At 40.3% G+C, this 11,994-nt stretch overlaps 1 protein-coding gene across 4 annotated transcripts in view; it reads right to left on the bottom strand.

The window, feature by feature from the left end:
* Positions 1–11,720, bottom strand: part of LOC137254680 (TNF receptor-associated factor 4-like) — a 101,565-nt gene extending 89,845 nt beyond the window's left edge. For 2 of the 4 annotated variants that reach the window (XM_067792541.1, XM_067792531.1), the window contains exon 1: positions 5,482–5,796. In XM_067792541.1, the coding sequence (XP_067648642.1) occupies positions 5,482–5,675 (194 nt within the window). In that variant the 5' untranslated portion in view covers positions 5,676–5,796. Of the gene's footprint in view, positions 1–5,481; positions 5,797–11,467 lie in introns of those variants that run through there. The other 2 variants (XM_067792545.1, XM_067792544.1) reach the window with 2 other exon arrangements.
* Between the last annotated feature and the right edge of the window lie 274 nt (positions 11,721–11,994).

Consider the following 11,994-nt stretch of genomic DNA (forward strand, 5'->3'; position numbering starts at 1 on the left):
CTTCTCTAGGAAACAAGATGAATCTGTTATCCAGCTTACTATATCCTCAAGAAACGGTGGTATGTACCTTCCAAACTAAATAACACAATTTCGCTGAATATTGCAAAATGCATCATAAATGCTTTGATCCTGATCTTAAATTTTATCTAATCTGAAAAACTGCACATTTGCAGATGTGTAATGAATAGTTAGTGTGCACTCAACTGCTTAGGGTGGTTCATTGAGTACAAATGAGCTCTGAAGCGTTAATATTTTATCAGTATCAGTGAGTGAGTGAATGGTTGCACTTCCCTTTTTGCAATGTTCCATAGCACAGGACATTAGAGATAGATTTCACCCATTGTACCCATGAGGGGATCGAACCCAGGTCTTTAGCAAGATGCAGAAATGTTTTAACCATTAGGCTACCTTCGGCCACTCCTCATTATGAGGAGTTCAGATGAGGTGACACAGGGTTTAATGTGAGGCTCCTGTATAGTGATGTGTCTGTCTTTGTCCTTATCAGGAGTGAGGACTTATGGCTGGTCTACAGTTTTCACCTATTGAGACACCATGTCATAGTTTAATATGGATACCCTTCCTGAACATACGTAAACTCTGGATTGTCCAGTTCTTGTTTTGTTTCTATACTGGCAAATACACACTGGGTTGGAAGTAGTACGTTTTAAATGTCTTTGAATGATGACGATGAAGAGGACCTTCAGTTTTCCCCAGAGTCCCTATCAACTACACCACAGAGGCAGTCTTGAGGATTAACAAGATTAAGTGAATGTAGTTTTAAGCTTCTTTCAGCAATTTCAATTCCTATCTTTATTATAGCATATAGACACCAAATATGGGCTTCACACATTGAACCACTGTGAGAAATAGAACCTGGAGCCTTGCCATGACAGGTGAACACTTTAAGCACTAGGCCACCCCACCCCTGCTGAGGAACTGGAACTCACAGTGTTTGTGTACCTTATACAGAGAGGACATTGACATGCATTAGCCTTCGTTCCCATGTGATCTATTTCCAACACTTATCAAATATTAGTTCTGTGTATTAAGCACAGGGATTGAAATGAAAGGTCAAGAAAGGGTTAAAACCCATGAGATACATAATTTCACACTTGTAGCCCTCCTTAAAGTGCCAGATAACTCACCCAAACATTTCTTAAAGACCAAGTAACAAGAAGAAACAATAGCATTCTACATAGAACCATGACAGGACATTGACATAGGTGTTTGAAACTGGATTTGATTTCTGTCAGCAAGTTTCCATGACAGCAATGTTTCCACATGGATTAAAAGACAACAGATCAAGTTTAGCAAGTTGATATTTATCCTTCTCTCTTTCCTTTATAAAATATATCACTCTTAGACATGCGTCATATTTTCTCCCACAAAGTTACCACTACAATAAATACAATTTTGAGCTGTGAAGTCATCAACTTTATCAAGTCCTTGAGTGGCATTCAGAAGTGATACACATAAAGGACAAATTTATGACTGTGAACTGTGATATGAGGAACAAGGCAAGATGAAAGAAGTATGAGTAAACTCCCAATGTGTTTTTCATGTCAGAAGTTGATTTCCATAAATTTCCCCTTTAAGACAGATAGACTAAACTTATGTCTTGTTTTACAAACCTTTGTTTTCTGAAAACCTAAAACTAACCAGTCAGAGAAATACTCCTTATAAATTCTAAATGTATTTTACTTTTGGCTATATATGAAGTGTATATGAAGTGTATATGTGGTCCAACACAATCTAAAACAAATTTTCATGCAAGTTTCCATTTTTTCCAATAAAAACTTTAGAATTTCAATCTTTGGTGGGGGTGGAGTAGTGGTTTTGGATGAATAACATCGTTTTAATGCTTTGGAGTCTAATTGCAATAGTTAATTCTGTGCTTCACATTATGTTTGGATATCATGAAAGTCATTACTTCTTCAGGTTTGTTTTTTTAAAAATGTTCACAAATGTCATTCTACTATGTTAAAACAGATCATGTATGTAAGCATAGAAAAGAAGTGAATATGCATTCTGTTTCAAGAAAATGTTCCAACTGTTCATCAAAGTTGAAGTTGAACATTTTTTAGGTTTTCATTACAATTTGAATAAGAGATGGGTGTTTGAAGTAAAGGCAAGTACTGTAACCATAAACCTGAGAAAATCTCAGGATATCACTTTATTGATCGCCAAACAGTGTTTTGATTAAATCATTATTACCTTCAGTTATCACACAGAGGAACAGCTACTATGTAATACCAACTTCGAACAATGCATGCTATGCATGTTAGACCACAATAAATTCATAATAAACTGTAATAATAACAGCTAACATTACCAGAGAAAGTCTTACATCAGCAGTATATATATAATACAGCCCAGCTGTGATATATATAGAACCAGCTGATTCCTGCCCTGTGTCCTCAACAGATAGGTATATAATGCCATGTCACTTACCTAGCAGAACAAAGTGCCTTTGTTACTAAACATTCTCACTATTGTTTAGAAGGCAAGGGTCTGTGTCAAGGGTAGGGGATAGTGCAATAATCTGATGATGGGGGTCGAGTTTTTGAATCATTACAGACCTACTGGGGTGAAGGCTAAAGGGAAGATCATTGGAAGGTTACATTTTGTTCACATCACCATGATATGCATAATCATACACTGTTTTGGTCATCAACATGCAAGAACAAGAACAGGGATATATATGAGCCATTGAAATACAAACAATTCTATGGGTCAGGAATTGTTAAATCAAATCATAACAGTGAAAGTGCGATTCAAAACCCAAGAATTTGCTAAAAAAATTGTGTATAGTGTAAGGGTATGTTTATTCTTAACAACCCACCATACAATATTCCAGATATAAGACTGGCATTCTGCAAATAATCAAGTCTGGACCAGATAAGTCATTGATTGATAGTATGAACACTGTTCCATGCTGTTGAGAGCATGCTGATTCATCATCAAACAAATTAATTGAGGCCTCACCACTGCATCTATAAGTTGCCCTGTACAACCATCATAGTTTGTCAACGGCCAATTTCAACCCAGAATCGCCCCAGGCCTGTACTGCTGCTGCAATAGTTAGATAATAGAACAACTCTAAAACTGATATAGAACTTGGAAACCCATATCCTCAGTTCCTGGTCTTGCTAACGGATGCAACTCTGCCAAGCAAATTTCAGACCCTGAGGTCATCTCAATATGTTTCATAGTCAGATAGATAATGCTTGTCTTGAGAAATGGGTAAATTCTAGATTGTCTAGCTGTCCCTGAACAACATTATGTTCATTTCCTTTACCATAATGCTGAAGCTCTAGTTTGATATGTTGAGAGACTTAATGTTCTTCAAATACAAATCCATGCATTGACTTCAAAACGAAGACAAGCAACTGAGCATAAACTATACACATAAGGAAATGAACTTACACCTTTAATTCACCTGGGCGACACATGGTGACACACTGTAATGACAATGGTATCACTGTCTGTCAGCCTGTCGAACTGGCTGAATATCACTGTTATAACCAAACAACTGTCGCTTAATGATCGGAATAATACGGAGCACACCCATTTATGATTATTGTTAAATCAATCATTAATAACAGGCTTAATCCAATACAGTATTCCATCAATACAGAATTGCAATCAGTCAATGTTTGATATCAACACCTTGAATTAATGCATTTTATCAATTATTGATTATGACATTAGGACCTGCAGAATACCAAATGAGAGCTGTAAACTTCGATTAAGGACAGGTTGTTAACAAGGAAATGGGCTTAGTCGGAAGGTTTCATCTACCACAACAACCTCTTCAGCTGGGACATTTTCCAAGTAATGGATGCATCCCACTATCCAGAGAGCAAGTGAATGAGTTTGGTTTTACATTGCTTTTAGCAACATTCCAGCAATATCACCGCAGGGGACACCAGAAATGGGCTTCAAACATTGCACCCATGTTGGGAATCGAACCCAGGTCTTCAGCATGATCAGAGGATGCTTTTTTTAAAATAAGGCTACCCCATCTCCTCCAGCAACTTATCAGCACTGAGCATTTCTAATTTTTCACAATCCAATCACACAAATGGATCTTAGCACTAGGGCTGTCATGAGTCCATGTAAAAATATGGGAGTTATATTTTATCATACTGTTTAGGTCGTTTTGTGCACATGGCCCTATATCTGTAACACAGTGTCCTCAGCGGTCGTATTCAACACCAGGGTTACTAAGGACATTGGTCATAAATCCAAAATTGGAATCTGAAATTCACCAATTCCGGATATATATAAATGATGCCTTATCCCTTACATCTTTCACCAAATATGTTCTTCAAAGAGCAGATGATTATAGGAAGAATGAAAAGAAAAGGTTTTCAATAATCAGTTTTAAAGGGGTTTCCAATTTGAAGAAAATACGAATGAACAAAAACTGATTCAGAATTTGTTTGATGTCTTTCACAAACATTTCTGTCAGGGGCACTTGTTAAAAAAATGTCTAAGCTCAATCCTGGTGCAAAAAGGACAAACTACAATCTAGAATATGACAGAGTGAGCGTACAGCTATATTTGACAGTCGTTTAATTTTGAGGCAAGCTATCTCACTTATTCCATTCTTTCAGTATGAGTATTGCACTGCACAACATTTGCAGTGTATTACAGTCTAAGAGTATGGATGATTGTTTGTACACTCTGGGCCCAAGTCACAGTGAGTGAGTGAGTGAGTGAGTGAGTGAGTGAGTGAGTGAGCGAGCGAGTTTAGTTATACCTTGCACTCCTGCAATAGTCCAGTTATATGGTAAAGGTCTGTAAATAATCAAGTCTGGACCATACAATCCAGTGATCGGCGGCATGAGCACTGATGTATGCAATTGAGAACCAATGACGTGTCAACCAAGTCAGCGAGCCTGAGATTGGGCTCGTTAGTCTCCTTTTATGACAAGCATAGGTTACTGAAGATCATTTCTTACCAGGGTAGCAACAGATATTAACATGTTATATTTGTCACAATTTTTAATAATAGTTTATACCAACAAAGTATAAGCGTCAATGGCATCAATGAGGATTGTTTTACCAAAACTGCTCAATAGGCATAAAACATTTCAGTGTATATTTTGTGGCACACCTTAAATATTTACCCACACAAACAAACTAAACAGCATATCTACAAGGTATGTAACATGTAAAGTTAAATTATGCCTTGTCATGGTAAAAAGTTGTTATAACATTACTAATATAGATCACAGTGTGTGTGGCATATGAGATAACCCCATTCCATACAAGCATATCATCTAGGTCTACTGGTGATGTTTTAAATTGGTGTCACCTGTAATTATAGCAGGTGAGCCACTATGGAGATCTAAACAAATTCAACAACAGCAGACAGCTGTGTACATCACAGAGCTATCGTTAGGGTGAACTAACTTTATGTGTGTCACAGGTTACTATGGGAATTTGCTGGTTCAATAAATGCGCGTGACTTACCTTAGAAAGGTTTGAAGACAAACATCACAAAATCGGTGTCCGCAAGAGCTAATGAACACTGGGTCTCTCATGGGCAGACGGCATAGTGGACAGAAGCATCGTTTGGGTAATTTGTCCGCAAATATCTCGGTAAAGCCAGTCATGGTTTGACAGTGGCTACGCTGGGGTGCCCAACAACAGGCCACGCGTTTCATGTAACAAGAAATCCACTGGCCTCTAATCGTCGTTCACTGAAGTCAAATTGGCCTCATATCCACCGAATACGACATTGGTGTATGTGTCGTCTGCTACACAGCGTGGATCACAGCTGGTTGGGATATCGTCTGCGTATCGATTGAGCAGACGGGATTATGAACGGTGGTTGTAAGATTGTATCACGTGACAAACACCAGTGTGTGTACTGGACCGTTACGTCCATGGAGATTAAAACATCACTTCCATTTCACAAATTGTCCAGACTTGGGCTGCGATTAACTTTTTGGAACAAATCAACGTTGTGGAAATCTTTTAATTTGCCACTCGGCTGACGATCATAATCAACGCTACCGGTATCGTCCACCTCTTCAAATTATCCCCGATTCCGTTACTTCAAAAGGCCCATCCTCTCTTCCGCCAAGATGTGTGAATCAGGCCCTTATATTAACATTGTCGTGGGCTTTCTTCCCTGACTTTCTCGCGTACAGTCCCGTTGTCCTATTTCCTTGTCACGTGAACACTTCCTCGATTAGACCTCGGGTACATATCAAACCGATCGTGACAGAAAACTCAAGCTAGACACGATTACAAGTTCTTTAACTGCAAGGAAAGACATAGCTAAAAACAGAACAGGTCTGTATTGCAATCAGTAACTATAGCCACAGATCTATGTACACACACTCCTTCCAATTCGCCACCAGCCCACTTTGAAAGCAGTTATGCGACTATGCAACTACTTTGGACTCTTGCTAGTGTGTTTCAATGAGCTCAAGAGATAAGTTCAATGTCGTTTACAGCAATGCGAACTCCGCTCAGCACGTACCGCATCTTGCTATAGTAATCATCACTACAGGTAAAAATACAAACGTGAGCTGGCGTGAATAGCGTTACCTGTAGAAAGGATCATCTGTTTTGCATGTACAAGATGGAATGTTAGGTAATGGCTTCGTGCGGAGAGTGTGAATGCGTTGTCACAAAAAGACGTCAAGTAGTTCGGTGAGAGCAGGTTTGGCACGATCGCATACCTGAACCATTTTTATCGCTTTGAAATAGAACAATGTTCTTTGTTTTGACGTGTTTACAGTCATCTTTATTTATTACATGAAAAAATGGCAGCACAAAGAAAACAGACGGTGTTCAGATACAGTGTGGTGAGCGAGTGAGTGAGTTGGGTTGAACGCCGTTTGTAACAATATTATTAAAAACGGCGTTCAACCCAACTCACTCACTCACTCACCCCACGCGATGCCAGCTTAATCTGTGAGGAAAGTCCAAAACGATGAAGTGAGTGAGTTTAGTTTTAAACCGCATTTACCAATATTAGACCAACATCACGGCGGGGGACACCAGAAATGGATTTCACACATTGTGCCCATGTGGGAAATCGAACCCGGGTCTCCGGGTTGACGAGCGAGCGCTGTAACCATAAGGCTACCCCACCGTCCCTTTGGCACTATGGGACTGTCATAAGTGCATGTTAAAGTGCAAACAATAATTCATTATACCTGTTAAGGGCACCTTTTACACATGTCACCCGTGAAGGGTAGAACTGGCCTTCAGCAACGCATGCTTGCCCTACAAGGCGACTATGCTTGTCGTAAGAGGCGACTAACGGGGTCGGGTAGTCAGGCTCGCCCACTCGGTTGACACATGCCATCGGTTCCCAATAAATATTGCGCAGATCGATACTCATGTTGTTGATCACTGGATTCTGGTCCAGACTCGATTACTTACAGACCACCGCCATATAGCTCTAATATTGCTGAGTGCGACGTAAAAAAAACTCACTCACTCACTTTTACACCTGTCCCAGATCTTCACATTGGGGCTTCCGCAACTCTCGTATTATGCTAGCAATGTCACTGCAGGGGGCACCAGCAGAAAGCTTTTCATATTGTACCCATGTGGGAATCGAACCCGGCTCTTCGTCATCACAAGCGATCGAGAAGCCCTCTGCTGTGTGACAGCAGGTATCATCAACATTGTCACATGTAGGGCTGGCTAAAATTGTCGATAATCAGAAATGTCGCCGCTAGGAAAGAATATTAATGCTCATCGATATGAACACTATGTTATCGATAATATCACTCATGTACTTTAACGAAAGAAAACCGGTTTAATTTACTGACACAATATGCCGTTTCAGGACTTTGTTTATGGGATGCTTCTGTGTAATGTTCAGGATGCTGTTTTGCTAATAATCGATCCATGCAAAAACATGTCACCACTCGCCAGTGTTGTGAAAAATAGTCATTTCTTTCCGACAGTTTTGTTCAAAGTTACGTATCCGATAGTTATAGATAATCGATCGATATTTAGTTAACGGTTATCGATCTCTATGATCTAAACCCTAATCACATATAACTTGTTGGATCCAGCCCCAAGCTATAATTCTTCGGGTGCATGAATGGTTAAAGCTATGGTTACCGTGGATACCGAGTGTGCTGTTCCCTGTAAATGATTTCATGACAAAATCGCATTAAGACGTACATCAAGGAGCGTCTCCAAGGTATACTACCGACAAGAAATAAGGGAACTAATGAAATAATAGCGAATTTGAAACTGCTTTAAATATCCACTAAATCAATTTTAGGCGTCAAGTTCAATATCTGGTGTGTCCACCATGTTGGGCAACACATTCACGGCACCTTTATGGCATGCTGTTAATCAATTTCCGGATGGTTGCCGGTGTTATTGCCCGCCATTCCTCTTGGAGAGCTGCACCAAGCTGGGCCAGGTTGGCGGGTCCTGGGTCCCTGGCATACACCCTTCGACCAAGAACGTCCCAGAGATGTGGTCTGGCATTATCATCTTGGAATACAAAATTTCGGCCGATAACTCTAGCCAATGGAGCCACAACAGGACGCAATATTTGGTCAACGTATCGCTGACCAGTCATGGCTCCGTTAATGATGACCAAATCTGTTCGTCTGTCATGTGTAATCCCACCCCAAACCATGACACTACCACTTCCATATCGATCATGGTCAAGAATTGCTGCTTTGGCATATCGCTCCCAGCTCCGACGCCAACAACGTTTTCTGCCATCTGTAAATCGTAGGCAAAACCTTGACTCATCAGAGAACATGGTGTAACGCCAGTGGCGCATAGCCCGTCCCTGATGCTGCCTAGCCCATGCCAATCTTTGGCGCGTATGGTGAGCTGAAAGGGTGACACCCTTAAAAGGCCGTCTTGCTTTCAGACGAGCTTGATAGAGTCGATTTTTAACGGTTGAGGTTGAAATGCGTCTTCCAGTGAGTGTGCGGAATTCTCTATTGATGGCAGGGGCCGATTTAAACCTATCGCGTAGAGCAATTAACGTAATGAGACGATCCTGTCGTGGTGTCGTTGATTTTGGTCTACCACGCCCAGGTCTCGTTGCAACCCCATCTGTTTGACGGTACTTATCCCACAGGCGTGAAATTACACTTTTTGATTTACCCATCTGCCGGGCAACTTCACATAATGATGTCCCCCCCTCTATCATCCCCACAATTCTCCATTTTGTTGCTTCACCGAGATACTGCCTCGCCCCACAATTCTCCATTTTGTTGCTTCACCGAGATACTGCCTCGGAGGCATTTCTGTCAGGAAGTGTCAATCTCTATTGCATTAGTGATTGCGACTTCTCCAGTACATTTACAGGAGTTAACTTCTGTATGCACGTGTAGCACGTGCTGGACATGCATTATGCGAAATTCCATTGTCATTGGATGTTGCGTTTGGGAGATACGCCACGATAACGGACCCTGTCACAGTCAAAGTCATCTACATTCAATTTCTTGGCTCCCTTATTTTCTGTCGGTAGTATAGTATCAAAGTCGTTTATTAAAGGCAACACAAATTAAAGATGCGATCACTGCAGCTTGAATTCTAAGTGTAACTGTAACAAAGATGGCACAATGTGTACTCATGCCATTAAGTTCAGCCAATAGTATGATGTAACAACTGGAATATCCCAGGCTGACGTAAAACGAAATTCAACCAATACGATAATGATATACTGGAATGTTCCTGACTGACATAAAACCACATTCAACCTGGGTAATAATGATAATTATCAACACAAGAAAATTGTCATATCAACGGATAATTATACAAGCAAAAGACTGAGCGCTACGACTGTTGTAAGCCTATGTTAGGGAATGGGGGTTACAATCATTGTAAGATCGCTTTGTGCAAGTATGCTGTCGGGGAACACCAGATACGGGCTTCACACACTGTACCCATGTCGGGAATCGAACCAGGATCTTCAGCGTGACGAGGGGACGCTAAATACGTTAGACTACCCCACTCCTTCGCCCTCACTATCCGCGATCGAGTGTGCATCATTGGAAATTCTCTACTTTCTAGTTTAGTTTATGGGTACAGGACAAATTACTCGTAGCTGTTCTTGCGATCATGGCAGTGTTCAGGAAATCATCATCTCAATTTTACAGGTCTACACGGTGCTTGCTGATTTATCATTCATGATTTGTTACGTTTACATGGATCATCAAAAGGTATGACACATTTATGTTCACAAAGGAACGCCTTAATTATCTCTCTGGAGACCTTTTGCAAACTTTGGGAAAAATGCATTTCCACCCCGGTAGCCTTTAATTAAAAGTCAATTGTGGGTACTCATACTCATATCACGGGCTTTGCCTTCAACTGTGAGAGCTGTGCCACGTCTGCCGACATAAGAACGTACGGCAGACGTTCAGACAGTCTCATCTGACACTACAACTGAGTTTAAACAACAGTAACTGGGATATCACGAGGTGTGGACTCTTTCTTACTCTTCACCATGAATACAGAGGGTTATACCTTCCCTGCTACTCGGAACATTCTGACCAGCAAAATACACCCCCTATATCTACTGATCACATTCTGCACAGGAAAAGTGCAGCACATCACAGCTTTCTCAGGATGGAGCCCAAGTGACTGCGGACAGTTGTAGCGTGTAATCCATGCACAGGCACCTTGATCGTTTATGTATATTTGTATATTTTGATGTAAATATTAAATTGGAGCCATAGGGACTCTTTAACTACAACAGTATTTCGACGGAGGGGAAGACGTCTGGCTATATTTCATGATTTACTTTGAAATATTACCTTTGCACTTTGGTTTCCAAATATGTATGCTTCCAAAGCGGAACCATTAACTCATTAGAGAAATGAGCATTTCGTATTACTTTTCAAACTATACCATCGGTAGGAAGCAATCAGTGTTTCAAAAGGTTCGCCTGCCACTAACCAATGGCCACAATACGAATTGAAGGATAGTTCATTAAGACATTACTACAGGCTCTAGCCTTTCGATCATTGGAATCTGCGATTTAAAAATAATTGTATATATCGATAAACCCAGGGACCTTTGGCGGGATAAGACCACCGCCCTAGAACGAGGTTGTCATAAATGATAAACTACATAAGTATTATTTCGCCATTAAATAATTATTCTTTTAGGCTACGATGGTTTGCAATTCAAACGTTAAAGCAAACAGAAATACAATAAACATTACCTTTCGAGGACTAATTTCAGTCACATTATATTCTATGCAGTATCATGGAAAATTCGAGCGGGTAGACAAATTAAGACGCGCTAAGTTCTTCCTTTATTTAAGAAGCACAAATGCTATATTGTCATTTATTTATTTATTCATTTATTTATTTATTTATTTATTTATTTATTTATTTATTTATTTATTTACTGTTGCCTTAAAACATTACCATTCGTGAATGCGTTGTTCGGTATACCGTCAAAAATAGATTATTTCATTCCTTTCGTATATCACTGGACTTACCTTATCTTTGTGTTCTCTAAAAAGCAAGGCGAGAAACCCCGTTTATCGTTGAAATCCTTCACTCTTCACAAACCAGAATTTCCCAAAGAACAGTGTATGGATGGAGCGTTATAAGAATTTTTTGTCCAAGTTCATGTTCACCTCAGTTTTGCATTATTTCTCAACAGTTTGGTGAAATTAGTTTGCAATCCGCCCATGCCGCCGTCAGATATACACTTCTGCTTCCATTGATTCAGTGAATTCACGCGCTCGTGAAACTCGTGCAGCGAAAGTGAGCCCTGATTGGGTAAACCGTAACCATGACAACACATGACAAGGCTCGCGAAAGCCTGCGTGAAATATACAACGTTTAGGGAATCTGACATTTCATTCTTACAATGACTTAGCGTTAAAGAGATCAACTTTTTTCGCGACCTTGAGTGAGTAAGTGAGTTTAGTTTTACGCCGCCTTTAGCAATATTCCAGCAATATCACGGCGGGGGACACCAGAAAACGGGCTTCACACATTGTACCCATGTGGGGAATCG

This window comes from Haliotis asinina, chromosome 1 (assembly GCF_037392515.1).
Source record: "Haliotis asinina isolate JCU_RB_2024 chromosome 1, JCU_Hal_asi_v2, whole genome shotgun sequence".
NCBI classification, from domain to species: Eukaryota; Metazoa; Mollusca; class Gastropoda; order Lepetellida; family Haliotidae; genus Haliotis; species Haliotis asinina.